Genomic DNA, 27690 nt, shown 5'->3' with positions numbered 1-27690 from the left:
TGCAAACAAAAGAGCAAAATTAGTTGAGCTTTCAGCATCCCTCTTGAATTTATAACATACAAAGTCAAACACAAGTAGTGTGTTTTTCTAAAATAGCCTCTTTCATCATCTACTTGGAAGCATAACTGACACTTCCAACTATTTAAAAAGTGAAAGGGGAACAAAATGGGGAGAACTATAAAAGAAAGAAAAGGCACTGTTGGGAGAAAGGATCTCCTTTTGCTTGGGTTCCTGTTTCTACAAGAATGGACAGTAATTAGACACCTTCAGCCTCTCTTGGCTCCCTCCCTCACCCCTCCCCAAGGAAAAAAGAGTGAATGGTGTGATTGGTCAGTTTGGAAGGAGGAACTGAGCATGCAGAGCTCAGCCTCTTGCCCTTTGGAATCAGCCCACTGCACAAAACATATGCTCTTAGTCAGCTCTCAGTGATACAAGAAGCTGAATGGTAAAAAGCTCTGTCTCTGCAGAGGAAAGTCTGTGGTTACTCAGCACTGCAAGTACCCAGTGAGTAAGCATGTTGAACTCGGGCGTTCAGTTTACACACTGAAGCCATTTTCACCAACATCTCCATTTGAAATAAAGCTGACATTTCTCTGTCTGCCTGGCTTCTTAGTTTTGAATTCAAGCAGGGGCAAATGTGTGTTGTGTGTCGCTCTGTCCCCTACCGCTGCCACCTCATACACACACTAACAGGTGGTAGAGAGCAGAATCGGTACTCCCTAAAAGCTCTGATTTAGCCACCTAAGAAATGTTCTGTCCAGGTGAGCAGCTTGCTTCAAAACAAATTTAAATTGTTTTTGTTAAATCTAGGTCACTTCCTTACTCTATAAACTGTATCTCCGGTTCTTACAACCCCAATGCCATCATGGGTGTATATCATGAACCAGGCTACAAATTACTTTGTGACTCTAACTGGTCAGTTGAAAGACATCACTCCCTAGAGTTCGTAACCTACCTTCAGCCCATCATCCACATCCTTCACATAACCTTTTTCATATAATTCCTGGGGAACATTTAAGATACGTTTTGAAAAATCATTTTCATGCCAGTCCACATGAAGACCTGTAATAGATAACAGTGACTTAAAAGCTGCTAAAAAAGCTTCTGTTCTTGTCAGTTTTCTGCTATTCCTTCTTTAAAATGCTCTAATATTTATCCAAAATAAATGTGAGAAAGAACGATGGCATAAAAACCTCATCAGTCCTTGGGGTTAACGATATTTAGCTCTAGCAGGAGCTGGCAACTCGGGTTCTCACCCTGGAAGAAGTCAGGAGAGCTAATAGGGAGGAAACTTATAAAAATGCAAGGACATACAAGACACACACACAAAAAAAGTCAGACTTTTCACAGCAACTCAGCAGGCAAAATACCTTCGATTTGTGTGTTCAGGCCTGCACCAGGGCCAGAGGTCTGGGAAATAATTCAATCTTTATGAGCCCTTAGAAATGGAAATGGCGGTTTTATAGGCCTCAGCAGAGTCATGATTCCATGTTCCCTGAATGTCCCTGTACTCAGCCACAAGGGGAATGCTATAGTCTCTCCATTCAAACAAGAACAAATTCAACCTTTTATTTTAAACTGTTTGACCCAGCAGGTCTGGAGAGGATATTGCAATCCCCCTGTAGAGCCAGAATAACAAGAGTTCAAATCTGTTCAGCCTCAAGACAATGGTCATTCCCATTTAAAAAAGGTTTTAGAGTATGTCTGCTCCCTGTGCTGGAGTACTAAAAAAGGCAAGTTCATATTGTTATCAGCTACAATGATTCACACAGCACTCTTTAAGGGATTAGTCAAGTATAAATCATTTTAAGAAAAATTGTATTCTTCTGTATGCCTGGAAGAAAGATTGACTATTGCCCTCATTTTCTGCATCAAGGGCAAAGGAGAGGTTGAATGGTATTGAACAGGCAAAGCAAATCATCAATAGATAGTGGGCTGACATTAAGAAAACACTGGCAGGCAAATATGTGAATAAGTGGGTTTTTAGGTTTTTCTTAGTGATCCAGGTCACCTGCCAGGCAGGTTCAAAGGCCTAATTCCGCCAAAGTCCATCTCTGACAAAGATTCTAGCCTACCCAGAGCAGATCCCAATCTACAGAACCATATGAGTTTTCCTAGAGTTTCTCCAAATTCAAATTAAGTCCCTAGATCACTTAAATCACAGTTTAGCATCTGTGCACCTGGTACAAAATTTATATTCCTAAGACATGATAAAATCACAGGTGTATTAATTAAGCTAGGAAATACAAGATAGCATAAATCAACCTCGATTCTATTTCTTATCACATATCCGAATACATTTTTTTCCTTTTTTAATTTAAATTCAATTAGCCAACAAATAGTACATCATTAGTTTCAGATGTAGTGTTCGATAATTTATCAGTTGCATATAACACCCAGTGCTCATCACATCACATGCCCTCCTTAATGCCCATCACCCAATACATTTTAAATAAACTTAACACCTAGGCCACAGTCCCAAATACCTACTGAGCTTTTCTGCACTTCAAAATACAAACAAGAAGTATTTTCTTACCACTGCCACTCCAGGGAAGAGTTGGGATACCTGCAGTTTGAGCCACTATGGAAGATGCAATCTTATCCCCCAAAGCCCACATGGCCTGGCTTGGAGGACCTAAAAACAAGAGAAGAACCCTGACTGTAACATTTTGGCCTCATTTCTGTCACACAGAGTTTTGTCTTCTATATAATTATTTTTGTATTTGTCTTATCTCTCCCTATATTACATATCATGGAGATCATGAACTTGATTAGGGGAATTACTATGTTATGACTCAACCAAATGTAGTAAGCTCTTAGCATACAGAGTTCAGTATATATACTGAATTAAATTCCTAACAAATCTAACAGATTTTATCATTGTTCATGATCCAACTTGACCAGATTATCAAAGTCTTTTTTTTTTTTCTTTTTAACGAATCCTAAAATAAGGACTAAAAAGTTTGGGGTTCAAGTCTGAAATATGCCCTCCTTGGTCTTAGGGGAATCCAAAAGGAAGATTTATCTTTAATAGGGTTTACAAAACATAGTCATCATTGTGGAAGGTCTCTGAGACAGAGACAGAAACACTTTGAGCCATATACTCTTGATTTCTCTCTCTGCTATAGGAGAGCAGGAAAGTCAGAAGAAACAGCACTCACTTGCAAGAATATAACCTATATAGTTAAATGTGAAGGTGCTGATTCATATTTAAGGGCACAGTGCTAGGGTATCCTAATACTCAATTAGTTCTGCTATATAAAAAGAGGTCCTTTCTCCATATATTTTCTTAAAATTAATGGCAAAGTTTTAAAAGGCCAGTGTTTTAGAAATCAGAGCCTTCTCCATATCTCATGGAAAAGAACCTGGGGACAGAAAAGACAAGATGAAGAAAGATAAGTAGGATGAAAGAAATAAGGAAGAGAAAAAAAGGAAAAAGGAATGAAGAGGATTACTCTGGGAGTTGCTAATTGAGGAAGAATAAGAGCCCAGTGCATGTTAAACAGAAGAAAAGCAGAATATAGATTGGAATACAGGCAAAACTGACAGGGAGAACCAGAAAGACAGGAAGAGTATGTCAGAAAGCCTTACCCATGAAGGCGATGCCATTTTTCAAAAGAAGTTCTGGGAGTTTGGGATTCTCAGAAGCATGACCCCAGCCAGCCCACACTGCCTATAAGGGAAGATAATGATTTGTTCTTAAAATTCATACTAAAAAAATACATGATCAACTGTATTACTCTCTACCAAGACTGACCCTACTCCATGAGGTACAATGACTCCACAAGAGCTGAACGCTTAATTCAGCTTCTGTGCTTGATTCTTGGCAAACTTTTTACAGAACAAGAATAAGCAGTCCACTGTGGCAAAACCTCTGAAGAGGTCAAAACCAAGTTGAAGTTGATATTAAGATCCAGCTAGTCTTGCTGCTCTTTAGGAAACTCAATTCATAGCCTTTCCACTAGACTCTATAGAGCCCTTTCTAGAAATACTGGTTTTCTTTCACAGATTCAATTACTTTGGTCACCCAACTCCACATTTATATCTAGTGGTTATACTGCCATATAAATCTCTAGTTTTTTTCTCTCTGGGCTTAAGGACATTTACACTAAATTTCCTAACACAATATAATAGGGAAGAAATAATCTGCTTCTACACCACCATATTCTGAGGTAAGAATATTCCATTGGAATCAGGAGCTTTTACTTACTTGAAATAGTTTGAAGGTAAAATGGATAACATAAATAATCTCTGAAAGACCGTTACAAACCTTCTGTTTGTATTATGTTTACTTTATTTTTGACTCATTCATTTTTTTCCATCTTTCTTTTCCTAATCTGCTATATCCCGTATAAAAAAGCTTTTATCAAACTTTCAACAAAGATGCTTTATATAAAATTTAAACTTCTTCTCTGGATAGCCCCTTGCATCTAACAGTCAAATGGCTAAATCTGGTTTGAAAGGACACACTGGCATCTCTTACTTGTACTGGAATCCTTTTTGCAATATCAAGAATTAATTCCACATTTGCATAGTTGTTGTTGTTTGGTCCTCCTGGCACTGGCACATAGTGATCTGCCATCTTAATGTATTCTGAAAATGCAAGCAAATTAATAGAGAAGACATGCTTTATTTTCAGAAATATAACAGCAGAGCAAAACTCTGTAAAGGACAGATACCATCACAGGTGACGACAGGACAAACTGTGTTAATGGGGTAAGTCCCAGGACCATTTAGTTAGAGGCTCTGACTTTATGAAGTCACAGGCACTAACATGTGCTAATCTCATATTTAGGAAGCTCTTATACTAAAACAACAGTTCTCAAACATTTCATTATGTAACCTTTTAGAAAGGTCTTTAAGATGTCTGTATCGAGGATGGCACTTAGAGGCCCCTGTACAATTATTCTAGTCTGATAAAAAGTTTTAGTCCTGACAGTCTTTATCGTCAACTTGCACTGTACTCTGAGAAAGCCCTTTTACTGGTGCAGAGCCAGGACAAACTGGGAAGGGAGGGGAGATCCTGAAGGGCTTGCAGACTGGCTGAACAGGAAAGGTCAGTTACAGGCATCTACCAAGTACTTGAAGAGAGTTTATCTGGAATGTTGGAGATACTGCATATTTGAAAGACACTTTTAAAAGATACCTTCTTTTGCTCCCTACATTTTTTTTGCCCAGGGTCCCCTGATGTCTCTCTCTTCCTATTCTGGCAGCAACTGTAGAAGAGCAGCTAAGGGCACAGTGACTATACTAAGCAGTTTACATATATTATGTAATACTCAAAATTCCTACAAGTGACAGGTATTATTGGCACCTAGTTTACAGGAAATTGGCTTGGAGCAGTCAAGTAACTTGCTCAAGGTCCATCTCTACCATATTTATTAATGCTTCTTCTACCTTGTTCTTAATTTTTAAAGGTTTCATGTCCTTCTAAAAAAAAATTTCAAAGTAAGATACAAAGGCCTAAAGTTTGTTCAAAAGAAAGACAGGTTTATTGTTCTCTTTGACAATAAAAGGGAGAGCATGTTAATTACAAAAAAAAAAAAAAAGGTAATATATCAGGATGTAATGCTATTTTTTAACAGCTAAAATCACTCATTCTCCCACCCCTCAAAGATAATCAGTTCATGCTTTGTTGTACTAGAAACCAAAAACTGTTAACCAGTCTAACAATATATTGTGGGTATCTTCCCATACATGACAAAAAAGGTATACTTGATAATATATATATTTAACATTTTAGATATATTTAATATATACTTGATATTTCAATGGATGTCTACTATTCCATAATGTCACAATAGTCCATAATTCATTTAACCACTAACTTATTGTTGGACATATGGGTCATTAATAATTTGGAAAATATTAAAATAATGCAATGATGAATATCCTTGTACTACTGTCTAATTATACCCACAGGATACATTCCTAGAAGTACAAGTACTAGGTCAAAAGGTTTCCACCGGGGGCACCTGGGTGGCTCAGTCGTTAAGCGTCTGCCTTCAGCTCAGGTCATGATCCCGGGGGTCCTGGGATCGAGCCCCACATCGGGCTCCCTGCTCCACGGGAAGCCTGCTTCTCCCTCTCCCACTCCCCCTGCCTGTATTCCTGCTATCGCTGGGTCTCTCTGTCAAATAAATAAATAAGAATCTTAAAAAAAAAAAAAGGTTTCCACATTTTCACTTGATCTTAGCCAAAAGGCCAAGAAGCGATAAGGTTTCCACATTTTCAAAGATTGAATCACATTAGACTCTCATCAGCAACATGGATGACAAATTATCTGTACTCTAATCTAAATTAGATATTATCACTCATTTATTTTTTTTAAGATTTTATTTATTTATTTGAGAGAGTGAGCAAGAGAGAGCAAGAGCGGGCAGAGGGAGAGGGAGAGGGAGAAGCAGGCTCCCCACTGAGCAGGGAGCCCGACGCGGGGCTCGATCCAGGCTCCTGGGATCACGACCTGAGCCCAAGGCAGACGCTTAACTGACTGAGCCACCCAGGTGCCCCTTATCACTCTTTTAAATTTTACCAGTCTTATAAACTAAAAAATCCCAATCGACTACTGTTTTGGTTTGCATTTCTTTGATTACCATTAGTATCAAATTTCTTCTCATGTGTTTATTGTTCCTTTTTCATTCTTTTATTAACTACCTAGTTCATGTTCTTGGTTCGTTTTCTACTAAAGGGTGTCATTTTCTCTATTATAGGTACACACTCTTTGCTGCAAAATGTTTTTCCAGATTACTATTTGTCTTTAACTTTTCTTTTTTTTATTTGCTAAATAAAAATTTTTATATAGTCAAATCCATCTAACTTTTCTACTGTGGTTTAGTCTTTTCTGAAGTTCTGTAGCCCTGGGTACAGAAAAAAAAAGTTACATTAATTGCTGACCTACATCACACATGCACATGCACACAAACACAGTCTACAAAGGTACTGTGGTCAACAACCAACAACGGTTCAGAGTTCCACACCTATCAGTTTTCTATTCTCATGATTGTAGACCCTTAAGGGAAGCCCTGGTAAATAGAAGAAGAAAGCACATCTTATTCACACAGCTTGGACTTCTTCATCGTCTCCTGGTTCCCACAGTTGCCATAATTACCACCAGATATGCTAAAGAATACTCACAAATGAACAAAACTTCCCTCAAAAGAGAATCCTTGGTTCTTTACCACAGATTACACTAATCATCCACATCTCCAACTTTCCCAATAATGAGCATAACATAAAAATATGCACCTGGGTTGATTATTACCACCTCATTTAACCTGTCAAGTATGCCTGCTCCCCCCCGCCCCACTCCAGGTCTCAGAGGATAAAGTCCTCTCCTCATGTGTATAACCAACTCTTCCATAAGCCGCCTTCTTCATAATCTTTTAAATTACAAAAGTAATTTGTGTTTTACACTGGATTCCTATGTGACTGCACAGTGGTACAAGTTTACTAAAACTCATAGAACTGTGAACTTTTTATGGCACATAAATTATATTCAGGAAAGGTACTAAAATAATTAACATAATAGAAAAGTTAGAAAAAAGGAAAAATCATCCAAAATACTAATTCCTTAATTCAATACCACTAGTATTATAATCCTCCTGAAGTTCTACTTTTCAAATAACTTTTAAAGAAATCGTAAAATTGTATAAACTCTTTGTAAAAAAGTTAGAAAAAGCAGAAACAGAAATAAAAACACCCCAAAATACCACCCTGAAAGACAACTAGTATTGCTGTTGGTATATGCCATTATACCTTTGTTTTTCTGACTATATGCAATGTATTTATTCCCTATTATTATGTCACCCTATAGCTAACTTTTTTCTTTGCAACAGTGATGGACAGACACATTGTCTGTTCCCATGATCCCAGTTTCCAGGTCTTCATACCTTAAGGAATCCCCCTCTCCTTGGGTGTGAGCAGATCTGTGACTTGCTTCTAGCCAAGAGAATATGGCAAGGACAGGGAGCTGTCACTTCTATAACATTACATAAGAAAGTAACCGATCTTACTAGAAGACTCTCCCTTGCTGGCTTTGACGTAGCAGGCAGTCATTTTGGGATGGCCCACATGACAAGGAGTCAAGGGTAGTTTTTTTTTGCCAATAACCAGCTAAACATTCAGGCCCTCAGTCTAACAGCCCATAGAAAACTGAAAGCTGCCAACAAGCACCTGAGTTTGAAAGTAGGTCCATCCCAAGTCAAGCCTCAGATAAGACTGCAGATCCAGGTGACAACTGATTGCAGTCTTATGATACCTGAAGCAGAAGACCCAGCTAAGCCACATTCTGACCTACAGAAACTGTGAACTAATGACTTGCTTTAAGCTACCAAGTTTATGGTAATATTGTTACACAAAAATAGATAAATAATGTAGCAATTTATTAGACTGCATTTTAGACCAACAAATGTTATTCCACAACATTATTTTTTAATGTCTGCATGGTACTTCACAGAATTGGTGCACATTTTATGTAACTAATCCACTCATGTTGGACACTTAAGTTACTCCCCCAGTTTCTCTTTTTTTTTTAAAGATCTTATTTATTTGTCAGAGAGAGCACGCACAAGCAGTGGGAGCGGCAGGCAGAGGGAGAAGCAGGCTCCCCGCTGAGCAGGGAGCCCAATGCGGGACTCGATCCCAGGACCCTGGGATCATGATCTGAGCCAAAGGCAGATGCTTAACCGACTGAGCCACCCAGGCGTCCCAGTTTCTCATTATTTTAAGTAACCCTATAATGAAAATATATCTTTGTATGAATACATCTGCCCCATTACTGATTTTTTTTTTAAAGATTTTATTTATTTGACAGAGAGAGACACAGCGAGAGAGGGAACACAAGCAGGGGGAGTGGGAGAGGGAGAAGCGGGCTTCCCGCCGAGCAGGGAGCCTGATGCGGGGCTCGATCCCAGGGCCCTGGGATCACGACCCAAGCCGAAGGCAGACGCTTAATGACTGAGCCACCCAGGCGCCCCCCACTACTGATTTTTTTGTTCCTCAGAATAAATACCAGGGAATATGCTTATTTTTGTCCACTTGTGCTCTAGACCACATCCCCTTCTACCTCCTCCAGGTCCCTATGCACTTCCACTCCTTTCCTTCTTTGGTTCCTTCCTCTTGAACTACAAACATTCCCAAGTCTCTTTCACTCTTAAAAATAAAAATCCTCCCTAACCCTGGATTTCACTTGAGTTACTACCTTTTCTTCTTCCCTTCTCATTCAAAATTCTTTAAAAAAAATCTGTCTATATTGGCTATCTCCATGTCACTTCCCATTCATTCCTTAACGTCCTCTATTATCTGCACATTCATATTGTTCCACTGAAACTATTCTTGCAAACGCTACCATGATTTCCTAATTACTGGACAGGTTCTATTCCTACTTCATTGGATTGCCGACTCATTTGGCCCTTCCTTATGGAAATTCTTTTCCTCTCTTCTGTTTCTTCTGTCTCCAGTCATCTTTTCTCAGCACTGTTTATGGGCCGATCTTCCTGAGTCTATCCCTAAAATTTTACTCGTCTATAAAATTCACCCTTAGCCCTCTTCTTTTCATTTTCTATCTGTTCTTTGAGCTTGGGGGTAGTGTTAACTACTATATGTTTGCTGATAATGTAGACTCTTAGTCTCCAGCTCTCATTATTTCTAAATTCTGGAAGGATATATCCAACTTTTTACAGGATTTGTAGGATTTGCTTATACAGAAGTACCCAAATCTCATTTGTCTACCCCCACAAAGAACCTTCCTCTTCTGGCTACGTTATTATTTTGCCCTTGTTGATGATACTGGCATCTGCCTCGTCAACCAAATTAGAAACCTAACAGTAATCATCAACTCTTCCCTCTATCACCAAATCTTGCTAATTTTACCTCCTAAGCCTCTAAACCATCCCTTTCTTCTCTCTTCTCAGCCTCATCATGTTCTGTAGTACTGCCTTCCACAAATGGATCTTCCAAGATGCTATCTGAATTGTCCATCTAACTGCTTACGTTTCAAGAAAAGAAAAAGTACCTTTAAGAGATACACACTGAGGGGCGCCTGGGTGGCTCAGCTGGTTAAGCGACTGCCTTTGGCTCAGGTCATGATCCTGGAGTCCCGGGATGGAGTCTCAGGTCAGGCTCCTTGCTCAGTGGGGGGTCTGCTTCTCCCTCTGACCCTCCCCCCTCTCATGCGCTCTCTCTCTCTCATTCTCTCTCTCAAATAAATAAATAAAATCTTTAAAAAAAGAGAGAGAGATACACACTGAAATACTTACAGATGAAATAATATATCTAGGATTTGTTTCAGAAATTATGTGTGGAGTGGGGAGGAGGTGAAAGTAAAGATGAAACAAGATTGACCATGAGTTGATAACAGATGATGCTGGATGATAGGTAAATAAGAAGGGATTCATTATACTCTTCGACTTTTGAATTGTTAAAAACAACAACTAATCCATTTAAAATGCCAATCCTTTAATGTCCAACACACACACACACACACACCCCTAAAAAAATAAAGTCTATGCTCCTGAGGATAAAAATCAACGCCCTCAGGCACCTGGGTGGCTCAGTTGGTTAAGCAACTGCCTCCAGCTCAGGTCATGATCCTGGAGTCCCAGGATCGAGTCCCGCATGGGGCTCCCTGCTCAGCAGAGTCTGCTTCTCCTTCTGACCCTCTTCCCTCTCATGCTGTCTGTCATTCTCTCTGTCTCAAATAAATAAAATCTTAAAAAAAAAAAAAAAATCAACGCCCTCCTTGAGAAATATTAGCTCACATCTTAAACTTTAACAAGTATACTTGTAGGTTCCAGCAAACCATTGTGTCATGCCTTCATACATTTGCATAGACTGTTCTTTTCTACCTGGAACGCCCTGCCTGGAATGTCATATTGACTGCTTCACTAATCCTTGCTCATTCTTGGCTAGGCGTAACTTCTTTTAGAGAGCATTCTCTTAACCCTGCTATCAAGAGCAGGGGTTAGAGGTAAGATGCCTCAGCTCTGTGTTCTCACAGTACCCTGTGCATATTTGTATTATAACACTTACCTCACTGTATTGAAATTATTTGTTTCCTAGAGCAAGATCACATTTTATTCAACTATGGGTCTCCGTGTTCACTGAGTAAATAAATAAATTAGTAGGAAATAGATGAGGAAAAAGAAATCATGCAAGGTAGTTTTATGTTTATCACAGACAATTTCATCTTTATAAGTATCCAGTATATTAGACATTATCATCTTCCTTTTACAGATACAAAAATTGTGGTTCAGAGATGTTAAAGGGTCAAACTAAATGATTTTACATAATAACATGCTTTCCAATAAAATGGTATCTTATGTTTCTAAATAAGATAATAATCCCTACTCCTTAAGAATAGTCTTAACATCATTGTCTCAATAGAGAGAGAACATACACAGACCAAAATAGGTTTAAAAAGATAGCTCCTTAAAGAGCTAGTGTTATCTGTGGGTACTCTACCTTAGAGATTATACCTTAGCAATAAAAAGTACGGAGAGGAAAGACTAGTCATATTGTCTCAGCTATCCTAACAGTCTTTATCGACAACTCTCAGATGGAGGGCCATCTGAGGAGAGAGAATATGCAGAAAAGCTTGCAGGATAAAACCCACTTGGGTTCCTCAGAAGGAGGGTAAAAAATAATCTTAACCCTAAGATTCTCTAAAATTCAATGTAGCTTAGCTTGTAAGTGAAATAGCCATTTCCTTCAAAATCTTTCCACTTACACATGCTAAAGTATATAGCTTAGCAAATACTTGTCACTAGAAGGGCAGACCTGGAAACCCCAAAAAACACTGGTTAAATGTCCACTTATTTTTACTTAGAACACAGGTGACTGTGTTGAGGTTAAATATAGTACAATCACTTGTATATGCCTATTATTGACACTTTTTTAAAGCGAAATCCTTGGGTTTGGGAATCCCCCTAAGTTAACATTCTCCTACTTAAGACTTTGCTATTCCAATGCTTTATGCTCATGGGTGATGCTTTCCTTTTTTTTAAGATTTTATTTATTTGAGAAAGAGAGTGAGAGAGAGCACAAGAGTTGGGTGAGGGGCAGAGGGAGAAGCAGACTCCCGGCTGAGCAGGGAGCCCGATGCAGGGCTCGATCCCAGGACCCTGGGATCATGACCCAAGCCAAAGGCAGACGCTTAACTGACTGAGCCACCCAGGCGCCCAAGGGTGATGCTTTCTTAATGCTAATCACTCACCTGCATTGGCTTTCAGGTCTTCAGGTGTTACCATAACAACAAATCGGATTGCACGTTCATTTCGAAACATCTCGTAAGACCATCGACGGATAGACCGCATGCATTTCACTGCTGCAATGCCATTGTTGGCGATAAGCACCTGGGAGAGTGAGGGGACGGGAATTGGAGAGAAAAGTACAAAAGGCAGGCAATGATCAAGGAAAAGGCAGATCTACATTTCTGTAGATCTGTTTTTCTCTGAAAAGCCAGATTTGCAATTAGGAATTTGTGTTGCTATGTCTAGGCAGTTAGGAACCAGCTCCCACATAATCAAGGGATATTTTAAAATGTTAGCTAGGCAAATACTTTAATATGTGCCAGCTAAAAGTTACTGCTTTCTATCTTCATTTCTTCAAGGGGAAAATCACAATTTTTCAAATCTTGTGAGTTGGTAAATTATTCTACCATACCTGTTACTAGGCAAACAGAAGACAAACTTCAGAGGAATGATGTATTATTAAGGAATGGGGGACGACTAAACAGTGTAATGTCACGCACTATTCCCTGTTGTATTAAACAAGGTGCAGAGTCCTGAACAGGCGTAAGAACGCTGCCACCAACCACTCTCTCTCTCCAAAATGCTGAACCCTAAATGCCTTAGAACTGTAGAGACTGCCTTACAAAGAATGGTCACAAGAAAAAGCGTGGAAGAACCAATGATCCTGAAATGTCTCTGTAAACAAATCTCTCCTGACCTATCTTGCAATCATGGCCCCAGGATAACAGAGGCTAGGAGATACACAATCTGATTATCAGATTGGACACCACTGGAGCAATACTCCTAAAGTGGGAGTATAGGTCCCCACGCTTTATTCTCTTAATCACTGCGAGCTCTTTCAGCCAAGTCGTCCTTTCAGCTCGGACATGGTTTAGATAAAAGGGGCACAGAACTACTCCTAACATTTCAAAATATTTGTAATCTCTTTAGGTACTTCATACGTTGTAGTCCCTCCAAACACCTCAAATATCTGCTGGAAGCCATTAAATTGCAGTGCATCAAACTATTCAGGCCTTCTGTTCTGAAACTCCCTCCACTCCCTTAGCTCTTGCTCCAATGTGGTGACGTATCTCTTCACCGCTACCCCATGAGTTAGTCGGTTTCTCATACCCTCTGAGTGGGGCAGCCCAACCCCATAAAACTGCAAGAGCTTTTAAAAAAGAACTTTTTGACCACCACTTCATCTTTTTAATTACCCCTGCCTAAATTATCAGTGGTATATACATAGAAAATGGTGAAATTCACAGGACTATGGAGGTAGAGAGGTTAATTCTGCAGAAAGAGGCAGTCTCTGAAAATCCAAGTATCAGTTTTGAGCAAATCTAGACAACAAGTCTAGGCATTGAACCTCATGAGATTTTGAAAAAATAATTCAGCAAGTTATAACTTACCTTCTCAATCACTTTATTCCCCCCAAAACGAGTAACAAATTCTGCTGGAGAAGCTACAGTGAAATCTCGCTGAGAGTCTATTTTCTTTCGGTCTCGACCTTGCTTTACTAGATGCAAGCCAGACATGCTGGACCTGTAAAAATAGAGAAAGCATGAAAGTCTATAGATAGGATTTTTTTCACACTGTCTATCTCCCCTGGAGATCTGCTTTTCACGACCATACTTACAACAGCATTTCCAACTGCACCCTTGTGAAGACTGCACGCTGACAGATCACATACTTTTTGAATAGAGGAGGAAAAGAGAAAAAAAAAGTCTTTGCTTGTGGAAATTTAAGAAAAAAAATTAAGTGTTCTTGAATAAGATAATATTAAGGCTTACGAAAAGATGCCATCACAAAGAGATAGGTAAAAGACAGGATGAACTGAGATGACAGAGATAATAAGAGACTGGGAAAGCTAAATAAACAGCAAGGCTGTTGTTGGATCATGATTCTGGCACACAGATGACTTTCACCTTTGTATCTCCAGCCTCCATTTTTCTTTTCTTTTTTTTTTTTTCAGTCTCCATTTTTCTTATGAAACTAAACTTTTAACTGCCTACTAAGCATTTTATTTCTGTATTCCATATGCTTTTCAAAATCAGTAACTCCAAAACCAGATACTTTACAAGGCAGCATAATAGATCGTATTTCATTGATTAGAAGACACTCCTCCTTAAAAAAAGTTAAAAAAAAAAAAAAACTTTAAAAAAATATCTGAAATTGGGAGTGCCTGGGTAGCTCAGTCGGTTAAGCCTCTGCCTTCGGCTCAGGTTATGATCCCAGGGTCCTGAGATCGAGCCTTGTGTTGGGCTGCCTGCTCAGCAGGGAGTCTGCTTCTCCCTCTCCCTTTGCCCCTCCTCCCCCACTTGTGCTCATGCTCTCTCAAATAAATAAAATCTTAAAAAAATATATCTGAAATCGATATGTATCTTACAACTGATGGTGCGCTTTAACTGGCAGAATTTTTTTTTTCCTCAGTGGTACATACAATAATGGTGCCTCTAACAATCAATGGTGTGTTAAGGATAGATGAAATACGTAGCAGAAACAGCATAGGTTTGAGTTTAATCCAGATCTGCCCACTTAATAGCTCCAATGATCTTAGCAAGTAATTTAACCTTGCTCAGCTTCAGTTTTCTCTTTGCAAAATACACATAATATACAGTGTTCTGGTTATTTACCTACTGTCTCTCGGCTCCGACCCCATCCTTTTACACTCTGCTCTGTGATGACAGAGCTAAGACTGCAAAACTGTTCAGTTCTGCCAATGGGAAGGCGGGACAGTAAGAATAGGGATTTCATTCTTGTTTTCCAGCTTTTAGCATCATTGCTCCACAGTAACAGAGAGTTAATTCTGGCCTCTAGAATCTTTCAACGTTCCTGGTGAGGCCCTCATTGCATCCCTTAGAGGTACCAGGAGCAGCAGATGATGGCTCCTTGGCAGAGTCCCAGCCTTTCCATGCTCACGCAGCCTCTGGGCTGTGCTGCCTGGGCCTATCGATCAAGGACCTGTCCGGCCAGGCTTCCATCTGCTCTAAGCACCAGCTACTCAAAGCTTCCTCTCAGAGGTGCAAGTGCTGGCCCCCAGGGGCCTTCCTTCAAGCTCCTGTGTTCTGGTAACCCTACCTCTTCCTTTTTGTTCTCCCAGCCTTAGGGGTGGTAGCTACTTCCTGCAAGTATTAATTTTTTTTTTAAGTTTTATTTATTTATTTGACAGAGAGAGCACAAGTAGGCAGAGCAGTAGATAGAGGGAGAGGGAGAAGCTGGCTTCCCGTGGAGCAGGCAGCCTGATGCGGGGCTTGATCCCACGACCCTGGGATCATGACCTGGGCCGAAGGCAGATGCTTAACGACTGAGCCACCCAGGCGCCCCTGCAAGTATTAATTTGAGGCTACTTCAGAAAACACCCAAGTCACCAGTCCTCACTATTGAATGCCCACTGTTTATAATACTTAAGGCAGTTTCTCTTTCCCTGACTGGACCTTGACTGACAGACCCTCTTTGAAAAGGTGTTTTGGGGGTTCAATGAGATAACAGCTATAACTAAGCACTTGTATACACTGTTCAGTGGACAGCTGTTTTCTTATTCCCACCTTTTCTTCCTTTCTCCTGCACTCTAACCTTGATGCTGCAGTAATTTCTTTTCAAACTATGGGAAGCCTGAGTGGCTCAGTCGGTTAAGCGTCTGCCTTCGGCTCAGGTCATGATCCCGGGGGCCTGGGATCGAGTCCCGCATTGGGCTCCTTGCTCAGTGGGGAGCCTGCTTCTCTCTTTGCCTCCTGCTCCCCCTGTTTGTGCTCACTCTCTCTCTCTCTCTGACAAATAAAATTTAAAAATCTTTTTAGGGGCGTCTGGGTGGCTCAGTCATTAAGCATCTGCCTTCGGCTCAGGTCATGATCCCAGGGTCCTGGGATCGAGCCCCACATGGGGCTCCCTGCTCAGCAGGAAGCTTGCTTCTCCCTCCCCCACTCCCCTTGCTTGTGTTCCGGCTCTCACTCTCTCTCTCTCTCTGTCAAATAAATAAAATATTTTTTAAAAATCTTTTTTAAAAAATTATTTTCAAAATAAAAGGGTATGATTAAAATCTTCCCACACACAAAAAAAACCCAGATCCAGATGGTTTTTTTTTTTTTTTTTTTTTAAAGATGTTATTATTTATTATTTATTTGACAGAGAGAGAAATAGCGAGAGCAGGAACACAAGCAGGGGGAGTGGGAGAGGGAGAAGCAGGCTTCCTGCTGAGCAGGGAGCCCGATGTGGGACTCGATCCCAGGACCCTGGGATCATGACCTGAGCCGAAGGCAGACGCTCAACGACTGAGCCACCCAGGCGCCCCAGATGGTTTTAAAAGATAAGTTTTTTCAAACTTTTAAGGGCAGTAGTCTACCAAACTTCCAGACAATAAGAAGTGAAACTCCTCAGGCGCCTGGGTGGCTCAGTTGGTTAAGCGACTGCCTTCAGCTCAGGTCATGATCCTGGAGTCCCGGAATCGAGTCCTGCATCGGGCTCCCTGCTCGGCAGGGAGTCTGCTTCTCCCTCTGACCCTCTTCCCTCTCGTGCTCTCTGTCTCTCATTCTCTCTCTCTCAAATAAATAAATAAAATCTTGAAAAAAAAAAAAGTAAAACTCCTCAGCTAGAGTAACACTGATACCAAAACCAGACAAGTATGTCACATAACAGGAAAAGTCCAGGTGCATTTTTTTCGTGACTACAAATGCAAAATTCCTAAATATAATATTCTAAATAGTAGGGTACTGGTGCAAGGATGGGTAAAATATTAGTAAAAAAACATTACTCCACGACCAAGTTGAGTTTGTCCCAGGTATGCAAGTATTGTTTAATTTTAGAAAATCCATAAATGGGGGCACCTGGGTGGCTCAGTCAGTTAAGCATCTGCCTTCAGCTCAGGTAATGATCCCAGGGTCCTGGGATCAAGCCCCACATCAGGCTCCCTGCTCAGCGGGGAGCTTGTTTCTTCCTCTCCCCTTACCCCCCTCCCTCCCGCTCATGCTCTCTCTCTCAAATAAATAAATAAAAATCTTTTTAAAAAGTACATAAAGGGGCATCGGGGTGGCTTAACTGGCCTTCATTCGGCTTGGGTCATGATCTCAGGGTCCTGGGATTAAGCCCCGCATCGGGCTCCCTGCTCAGCGGGGAGCCTGCTTTTCCCTCTCCCTCTGCCTGCAGTTCCCCCTGCTTGTGCTCTCTCAATCTCTCTCTCTCTGTGTCAAATAATAAATAAAATCTTTCAAAATAATAATAAATAAAATTTTTAAAAAATTTAGAAATCCATAAATGTAACACTGTGTGTTAGATTTCCCAGCAAGTGCAATAAAATGAAAAAAATAATAAATTAGAGGCATTAGGATTGCAAACAAGGAAGTTAAATTGTCATTATTTGTGAGTGATATAATCGTTTACAGAGAAAACACAAAAGACTCTGCAAATTATTAGAAATAGGAGACTTCAGGGCGCCTGGGTGGCTCAGTTGGTTAAGCGACTGCCTTCGGCTCAGGTCATGATCCTGGAGTCCCTGGATCGAGTCCCGCATCGGGCTCCCTGCTCGGCAGGGAGTCTGCTTCTCCCTCTGGCCCTCCCCCTCTCATGTGCTCTCTCTCATTCTCTCTCTCTCAAATAAATAAATAAAATCTTAAAAAAAAAAAAAAAGAAATAGGAGACTTCAGTCAAGTATCCAGATTAATATACAAGAACTCCAAAAATATTATATAAAGAAGACTACAGGGGTGCCTGGGTGGCTCAGTCGTTAAGCGTCTGCCTTCGGCTCAGGTCATGATCCCAGGGTCCTGGGATCGAGCCCCGTATCGGGCTCCCTGCTCGGCGGGAAGCCTGCTTCTCCCTCTCCCACTCCCCCTGCTTGTGTTCCCTCTCTTGCTGTGTCTCTCTCTGTCAAATAATAAATAAATTCTTTAAAAAAAAAAAAAAAGACTACAGATTATAAATTTAAAACATATCATAAAGTTAAAACAACTAAAATTATACACATTTTTGGAAGATACATAGAGTTACAGTAAAACTACATAAACAGGAAGATAAAAGAATATGATGAACATGTGATTAAGGAAAATGATTATCTGGGTGGAAGAATGCAGGGAGAAGCGCTGAGGAGGAGAGACCATATGGTTGGATGAGGTGATGGCCAGGGATCAACCTTTGTTTTAGGTGATGGGTTTTCAAATTCTTTTCACATTATTGTTTTAAAGACTGCAATAACTAACCAAATAAATAAATAATAGTAGGCCACAAATGGACCAATGAGTGTGCCAGGAAGGATGTTACATAATTCTATACACCTAAATTTAAACACACACACACACACACACTCCTCAGAGATCAGCTGTCAGTTATTTAAGGAAGGACTGAAGGGACAGGTAAGTTATAACTTAGAATCATTAAGGAGCTGGGGCACCTGGGTGGCTCAGTTGGTTAAGCAACTGACTCTTGATTTTAGCTCAGGTCATGATCTCAGGGTCATAAGATGGAGCCCCGTGTTGGGTTCTGCACTCAGTGGGGAATTTGCTTCAGATTCTCTCTCTCCCTCTGCTCATCCCCCACCCCCTCACTCCTGCTCTCTCTCTCAAATAAAAAATAGGGGCGCCTGAGTGGCTTAGTCAATTAAGTGTCCGACTCTTGATTTGGGCTCAGGTCCTGAGCTTAAGCCCTACATCAGGCTCTGTGCTCAGCAAGGAGTCAGCTTGAGATTCCCTCTCTCCCTCTGCCCACCCCTCTAAAATAAACAAACAAATCTTTAAAAAATAAAATAGAAAGTAAATCTTAAAAAAAGAAAAGAATCAGTAAGGAGCTACCTGAGTTTAAGACAAGAAAGGAAGCAAAGCATTGATGAAATTAAAGTGGAGAAGGGATTGGTCATAAGATTTAATCAATAGTTTAGAGTGCTCTGAGGATCATTTATCATCAAAGCAGGGAGAAAAACAAAAACCTGTCTTACTGGGGCGCCTGGGTAGCTCAGTTGTTAAGTGTCTGCCTTTGGCTCAGGTCATGACCTCACGGTCCTGGGATAGCCTCACATCGGGCTCCCTGATCATCAGGGAGCTTGCTTCTCCCTCTGCCTCTGCCGCCCCCCCTTCCCCCCCCGCTCATGTCATCTCCCTCTTTCTCTCAAATAAATAAATAAAATCTTTAAAAAAATTATTTATTTGGGGCACCTGGGTGGCTCAGTCATTGAGCATCTGCCTTTGGCTCGGGTCATGATCCCGGGGTCCTGCAATCGAAGCCTGCGTCAGGCTCCCTGCTCGGCTGGGAGCCTGGTTCTCCCTCTCCCACTCCCCCTGCTTGTGTTCCCTCTCTAGCTGTCTCTCTCTCTCTCTGTCAAATAAATAAATGAGATCTTAAATAAATAAATTATTTATTTATTTCTTTGACAGAGAGAGAGAGCATGGTCCGGGGTGTGCCCCAATAAATAAAATCTTTAAAAAAAAAAATCTTACTTTTAATGAAGGGATCCTTCACATAGGCATATTCTGAAGTAAGGCACGATGCTGAAAACAAGAGGATCAGGTATAAAGAGAGAATAGATCTCAAAATCTTTACCACTCACCTATCTTTTCTCAGGAAGCTATTAGAGAATGTTGTCATCCAAAAGGATGGAGTAAGCCAAGAAAAAGGAAAAGAAGGGACGTAAGAAACAGAGGAGCTAATAAAGAAGAGAAGAAATTCCCTAGGTGACAGTTCAAATCAGAGGACTGGCTGCTCCAGGAGGGATGCCTCTGTGAAAACAGTGGACAGATCACCTGTTGTATTTACCCACAGAAAAACAAAACTTGGTGTGTGTGATTTATATGTATGTTTTGTTTATACATGTGTGTATATATGATTGTTTTATATATAAAAAACAGTAAAGGGGGGGCGCCTGAGTGGCTCAGTCGGTTAAGCGTCTGCCTTCGGCTCAGGTCATGGTCCCAGGGTCCTGGGATCAAGTCCCACATCGGGCTCACTGCACGGTGGAGAGCCTGCTTCTCCCTCTCCCTCTGCCTGCCATTCTGACTATCTGTGCTCTCTATCTCTCTGTCAAATAAATAAATAAAATCTTTAAAAAAATAAAATAAAAATAAATTAAAAAAAAAACAGTAAAGGGGCACTTGGGTGGCTCAGTCATTAAGCATCTGCCTTCAGCTCAGGTCATGATCCCAGCGTCCTGGGATCGAGTCCCACATCGGGCTCCCTGCTCCACGGGAGGCCTGCCTTCTCCCTCTCCCACTCCCCCTGCTTGTGTTCCTGCTCTCGCTATCTCTCTGTCAAATAAATAAAATCTTTAAAAAAATTAAACAAATTTAAAAAATAAAAAACAATAAAAAACAATAAAACAGTGTTATATAAAAATGCTTTTATATACATAAAAATCATTTTTATTATATATATGTTATATATATATAGCTTTAATGCTTTTTATTTATTTGACACCCAGTGGAAGTTCCGCTTGGTTTTCCCCCTAAAGGGTGGAAGAGGTCAAATGAAAAGGAAAAGGAAAGGATAACTGTTCTAAAGATAAATTTTGTCAACTCAGTGTTTATTGCTTATTTTCTGTTTCCACCAAGGTCCAGTTTAATTTTCAGGCAATATTTTTTAGAATAAGAACTCTAGACTGCAAAAACAAGCAAATAAAAAAAGATAACGGAGGAGCCCTTACTGACTGCTATCAAGCCCATCATTCAGGTCTTTGATGTTAATCCTCTGATGGACATGCACAGACCTGCAAGTGGCTTGAAGATGGCCAAGAAGGCCTGATTCACTTCCTCCTCAGCCCCAAGTTCTAGGGACAGGAAGAAGAAAGACCCCCATGGGGGGGTGGCGGGCGGAGAGCTTGGCACCCTCCACAACTCCAGTCCAGCTGCCCACCGTCACATTGTAAGGCAATGGCAGCAGGTACCTTTCCCGGCCCCAGAGACACATTTTTCTTTTTTACTGCAGCACTTTATTTCCTCACACAATGACACGTTGCTGGGGCCTAATGTTCTCACATGACAGTAGAAAACCAAAATTTGTTGTCATCTCTTAAAGAATTGAGAACTGTGTACAAAAACCTTACATAAATTAAAAGGATGAATAAATTTACAGTTGTAAATGCAAACCGTTTTCCAACTCAAGGCAATTAACAACCCACGGTGTTCTGGCAGGAAAACGTCGGGTAAAAAAGGAAAAGTGGGTCCTAAGGTTCGGACGTTCCCCACCCTGTTAGACCAGCAAGACAGAAATGACAACTCGTTCAGAACTCTTGCCAGCCTCTAGAGAAATCCTGGAATAGGCAGCTCTTAGACATTAATACCCTGCACAGATCAAGAACCTCATGGTCTTGCAGATTCTCCAATCAATGGATTTCTCTTCCATCAATGTGTCCAGAGACATATTTTTAAGAAGTTTTCTCAAAACTATCCTCCACGGGATGCTCATATACTACACAAAAACTACACAGAATTGATAGCTCCCTTTGCAGTAGGTGAAGAGACATCACTCTTGAAAAACCAGCCCAAGCCGGTGAGCAAATCAGGCACAGACTGAGATCCCTTAACGAGAGAACAGCACAGCAAGGTCCTCGTAGGGGTGCTTGTTTTCAGCGTGGCTACAATATCACACACGTGCGTGGGTAGCTTTGATTCAAATTCTGAATGTAAAAGAAAGGCTTTGAAATCCAGGAGCAAATATGGGAGTTTTTATTCCTTTCCTTTAAAATAAAAAGGTTTCTTATAGATACAAAAAAATCAAATTTCCCCTAAGATCCAGGGCTTAGCTGTCAATGACTTACTGGTTTTTAAAGGTATATATTGCCCAAATATGGCACCCTAAAACTTACCTTTGAAGCATGTAATATCTCATCTCCTTAATTTCCTCTGCAGAACCCTCCATATCAAGATGGCAAAGGAATGGAAGATTTTTTCTTCGGGTTTCAGCCTTGTAAACACAAGCTGCAGTCCGTCCTCCTGTTGCAGGTGCTTAAAACCCAAGAGGACAAGAGATACAGTGCCTTCTGCCTACTTCTTGGCCCTGCTTCAGTCAGACTGGAGTATTCCTGATGGACTCAAACTACAGCCTTTTTGTCTACTTTGTCCCCAATTTCCGTATTTCCCCACCTTTCCTCCTTTTTAAATTTTCTCCCTCAACTTGGTTCACACACAGAATTGATTTCCCAAGGGGACTAAGGGGAGAGGGGGAGGAATATAAAACCTTGTATAACTAGAAGATAGATCTTAGCTCTGCATTAGCCACAGCAAACATGTTTCAACAACGGTCACTTTCTTCTGACAGTCACCAGAGAAAAGCTCCACAGTCTCTCCTGGCTGCCAAGAGCACATGACAGGGAGGGCCCCAGGCAAAAAGAACGTTTACAAGGACGACTAAGTCAAGAAAATAATGGGGTCATGAAATCCAGAGGGAGGACAGCACACAGTCTAAGTAGGTAATTTCTGAGATCCAATCAAAACAAATAATACGGATTATCAGCTTGCAAGAACGGGGAAAGCAGGTCAGGAGGTAAAGAAAGCAAGTAGAAAGGACAGGACATGCCACTACTAAGGAACTTTGAATAAAGTCGGAGCCACAATTCTAATTTTCAGGCCAAAGTAGTGATACATGCATGCAAAAACCTTTTTTAAAGTTACAAGATCTGAGATTTTCTTCATGCAAACTTGAGAGTAAGAACGGAGCTGGGACAAATGGGACATAGAGAAGATGTGGACAAAATCCTTGAAAAGAAAAGGGGCCCAGACAAATACTTTAGACACAGAGGTCTAACCCAGATTAAGTAGGGTAGGAAAAAACTCTATCTAGAAAGGCTACTGGGACACGTATATTGGTATAAAAGCAAATCTGCCAGATAGATCCCTTAAATAAAATAAACAGTGGCTGAATGTTAAAGTCCTACTTTAGCTTCTAATAAAACTGTTGTTAATGATATTGCTCCCTTGTAATGGGAGAGACTCCAACAGCTAGAATCTACAGAACAACAACTTCCTATGATAAGTTCTCGGGAAGAATATAATTCACCAGAATAATGTGGTAACCTGATTCATGCACCACAGAAAAATTCTTTCCCACCAAAATGCAGGATAGGAATAGTTAATCATCTGATGCCAACTATGCTAAGAACCTATTAATCTTCCAGAAAAACCCTCCAAAACAGAAGTATACAAATAACTTGGAGCAGAGATAGAAGATAAATGATCAAATAGAAAAGAGATGATTAAGGCAGACAAACCCTGATCCTTGGGACATTCGGATGACCCGACCTGAAAAGATTCAATCAGGCCACTCAACATGACCATCAGCCATAATCGAAAATGTACGTCCTGGGTTGTCTTCTGGTCTGCACCACTTCGCATCATTCCTTACACACTATGCCAAGGTCTGATAAAGTTAGTCAAGTTTACTTTTTTTTCCTTTGAAGAACCAAGCTGATGCAGAGGAGCCCTCCTATCTTTATGACTCTTCAGAATAATGTGTCTCAAAAAATAGAGCGCTGAGGTCTTTGTTCAGAACAATTACAGTGACCACAGATGTAGAAGCAGTTCGATTTTACACATCTAAGCGTCTCCAGATGTAGGCAGTTCCCAAGAGAATCATGCTCTGCCTTTGTTATATAATAAGGTCAACATCCAAAAACCAAATAAAGCCCGGTGTATAGAGTAAAGCAGGCTACTCTGCACTCAATTTTATCAGAAAAATATACTAAAAAGGTACACTGAATAATCGAGTTTGTGCTTCCTTTCACCAGAGGGATCTTTCTAAAGCAACCAAACACTAACACAGCACACCCAGATCCAAAAACAAAGCTTGAATTTCTCATCTTTTATGGATGCTGCTCACAATCCTCTGTAATATTAGAACACGAGAAATAAAAAAGCCACATTCATTCCTCCCAATTCAAAGCATCCCCATTTTCGTCTACCATGAATAGAGAGTGTCCAAAGCAGACACATACCTGGCACAACATCCAACCAGAAGCCCACAGTGATCCCAGCATTGTAACATGCCAAGCACCGAGGATGACGTGGCGGTTTATCCAGCAGACAGTTATGCGTGAGCTGGCGTGATTGCAATGCAGTCTGAGTTATACTGCAGCCCACACCGCGAGAGACTGTTTTACGCTGGGCTTTTCCAGGCAGAGAAACCTTGGATCAAGGATAGTCCTCTTTTGCAAATCAACTCACCCAATACAAAAGGGTTAGTTGTGGACTCTAAATTCTGTTCTTCTGATCTATATGCCTGTCCTTGCAGCAATACCACAGTGCCTTGAAAACTATGGCTTTACAGCAAGTTTTGAAATCAGGTAGTGTAAGTCCTCTAACTTTGCTTTCCTTTTTGAAAACTGTTTCGTCTATTCTAGGCCCTTTGGGCTCTCATGTAAATTTTACGATCAGCTTGTCAAACTCTAGAAAGAAAAAAAAAAAGCCTGCTGGGATTTTGATACGGACTGTGAGTTTACAGATCAATTTAGGGAAAACTGCCATCTTGACAATACTGAGTTTCCCAATCCCTGAACATGGACTGTCTCTCCATTTATTTAGGTTTTTAGTTTCTCTCAGCAATGTTTTATAATTTTTAATACTCAATTCTTATACTTCTTTTGTTAAATATATTCCTAAGTATTTTCTTTTTGATGCCATTGTGAATGAAATTATCTTCATTTCGTTTTTTGCTTGTTTATTGCTAGCTAGTATATACAAATATAATTGATTTTTGTATATGGATCATATAGCCTGTGACCTTGCTAAACTCATTTTCAAATTTTGTAACAACTTTATTGAGATATAATTCACAGAGCATATATTTCAGCCATTTAAAGTATATAATTCAATGGTTTTTAATATATTCACAATTATGAACCATCATCACAATTTTAGAACATTTTCATTACCCTAAAAAGAAACCTCATAGCCAGTAGCAGTCACTCCCTATTTCCCCCAACCCCTCCCTGTTCTAGGCTACGACTAATCTACTTTCTGTCCGTATAGATTCTGGTTATTTCACATAAATAGAATCATATAATACATGGTCTTTAGTGACTGGCTTCTTTCACTTAGCATAATGCTTTCAGTGTTGTAGCAAGTATTCGTACTTAATTTCTTTTTACGGACAATTTTCCATTGTATGGCTACACCATATTTTGTTTATCCATTCATCAGTTGATGGATATTGGATTTCTTCCACTTTGTGGCTATTATGAATAATGTTGCTGTGGATATTCAGGCACAAATCCTTATGTGGACATATGCTTTCATTTCTCATAGGTATGTAATTAAGAGTGGAATTGCAGGATCATATGGTAAATATCTAGCTAGTTTTATTAAGAAATTTCCAGGGGCACCTGGCTGGCTCAGTCAGCGGTAGAGCATGTGACTTGATCTCAGGACTGTAAATTCAAGCCCCATGCTGGGTGTAGAGATTATTTAAAAAAAAAAAAAAAAAAAAAAAAAAAACTTTTTTCCAAATAATTTTCCATAGCAGTTGTATCATTTTACATTCCCACCAACTATGTACAGGTGATCCCATTTCTCCATATTCTTGCAAACATTTGGTGTCATCAACTAGTTTCTATTTTAGGAAACCTGATAGGTGTGTTTGTTTATCTTGTTTTAATTTGCACTTTCCTAATAGCTAACGATGTCAAACATCTTTTCATGTTCTTATTTGCTATCTGTATAACCTCTGATGACATTTGCCTCTTTGTAATTTCTCTTTCCTTATTGAGAATTTTATTTATTGATTCGCTGTTGTCATACTTTAAAAAAATTCTTTAAACATGTTTTCCTTTGGTTCTTTGAATGCATTTACGATAGCTGCTTTGAAGATTTTGTCTGCTAAATCCAGCATCTAGGGACACCTCTAGACAGTTTCTATTGACTTCTTTTCGTCCTAAATACGGGTCACATTTTCGTATTTCTTTTCATGTCTCACGATTTTGCTGAAGACTCAACATATTAAATAATGTATTGTAACAAGCCTAGATTCTGCTTTCTTTTACCTATGAAGGTTGTTTTGTTACTATTATCTCCTCTCTACATCCCTTCCTTCCTTGGCTTAATAACTTGCCTGGGCTAAATCTGTGAAATCTGTCTACCCCTAAGTGTGCCATCACGGATGTCTCAGCTTATTTTCTTTATATTGCTTGTTTTTACGTTGAAACCTGCCTTCTAAGGTTTAGCTTAGCTGTCTCCCAGTGATTAGGCAGGGGTTATGTTTAAACACCTGAAGCCATTAAGGCTTCTGTACTCTGTTCATGTATCTGTGTGTGGGGCAGGGTAGCACATTCAAAGTCCAGGACATTTTCAAGTCTGCTCTGGCTTTTACTTCCTACTGGGCCTTATTATGTCTACTCTGTGCATGCACACAACCTCAGCCAGCAATATGCTTGCTCCAACACACCTCAGTCTAGTAGAGCCACTGGCCCACTGGACACAGCCAATACCAAGATAATCATTTCCACTGACAACAGCAGTGGTCATGGGCATCATCCACCACCCAAAGTGAGTAAGCTCCCCTCAACCTCAGCATCAAAACTGGTAGTCCCCCACTGGCAAAATCTCTACACCAACCAACCAGAGGGAAGGGAATAGGAACAGGCCTAGGCCACCTCCTGCTCTTACTGAATTTCAGCAGTGTTTTCAAACCACCTTTTCTCAGATTGTTGTATGTCTTTTGGTTGATCTCAAGGGTGCTGAAGTGGTTTTGTCAAGCCTTATAGTTGCTTTTTGGGTTAAGGATTTATTGATCCTTACTCAGCTATAACTGGAAGTCCTGCCTGTTTTCTTTACTTTTTGAGATATAACTTCATACAGTAAAGAGCAAAAATCTTAAGTATACACTCAGTTAATTTTACATATATATACCTACATAACCAACCACTCCATTAAGATACAGAATATTTCCAGAGTCTCAGAGGGCTCCCTTGCACTCCTTTCCAGTCAACATCCTCCCCAGTGTAAACACTATTCTGAACTCATCACTACAAATCAGTTTTGCCTGTTCTTGAACTTCATATATATAGTGTCAGTCTGAATGTACTTCATCAATACATTGTCTATAAAATTCATCCTTGTGACATAGCAGTAGCTTGTTCATTTTCATTGCTGTGTAGTATTCCATTGTGTGACTATTCCATAATTTATCTATTCTACTATTGATGGACATTTGAGTTGTTTATGAATCTTGACCATATTCATCCTTGTACTTGGTTTTTGGTGGACAAATGCATTCATTTCTTTTGGGTGAATACCTAGGAGTGGACTTGCTTGTTGATAGAATATGTGTATGTTTAACTTTAAAAGATACTATCAAATAGTTTTCTATTTTTTTTAAAAGATTTTATTTATTTATTTATTTGAGAGTGAGAGAGAGAGCACGAGGGCAGGGTGGGGGGCAGAGGGAGAAACAGACTCCCCTGCTGAGCATGGAGGCCCGATGTGGGACTCGATCCCAGGACTCCAGGATCATTACCCAAGCCGAAGGCAGACGCTTAACCCAGGAACCCCCAAAA

At 40.2% G+C, this 27690-nt stretch overlaps 1 protein-coding gene across 20 annotated transcripts in view; it reads right to left on the bottom strand.

Annotated features, from left to right (window-relative positions):
- Positions 1-27690, bottom strand: part of ACACA (acetyl-CoA carboxylase alpha) — a 283601-nt gene that overhangs the window by 180149 nt on the left and 75762 nt on the right. For 19 of the 20 annotated variants that reach the window (XM_064582783.1, XM_064582786.1, XM_064582785.1 and 16 more), the window contains 6 exons: positions 13643-13775; positions 12215-12353; positions 4484-4593; positions 3592-3673; positions 2537-2635; positions 956-1062 (listed from right to left, as the gene is read on the bottom strand). In XM_064582783.1, the coding sequence (XP_064438853.1) occupies positions 956-1062; positions 2537-2635; positions 3592-3673; positions 4484-4593; positions 12215-12353; positions 13643-13775 (670 nt within the window). Of the gene's footprint in view, positions 1-955; positions 1063-2536; positions 2636-3591; positions 3674-4483; positions 4594-12214; positions 12354-13642; positions 13776-22011; positions 22810-27690 lie in introns of those variants that run through there. The other variant, XM_064582797.1, reaches the window with a different exon arrangement.

Source organism: Mirounga angustirostris, unplaced genomic scaffold (genome assembly GCF_029215605.1).
Source record: "Mirounga angustirostris isolate CCGP_5_RB_7025 unplaced genomic scaffold, mMirAng1.0.hap1 SCAF_17, whole genome shotgun sequence".
NCBI lineage: Eukaryota > Metazoa > Chordata > Mammalia > Carnivora > Phocidae > Mirounga > Mirounga angustirostris.
The sequence above is the reverse complement of the archived record's forward strand: the minus strand, read 5'-3'. Positions and strand labels throughout refer to the sequence as shown.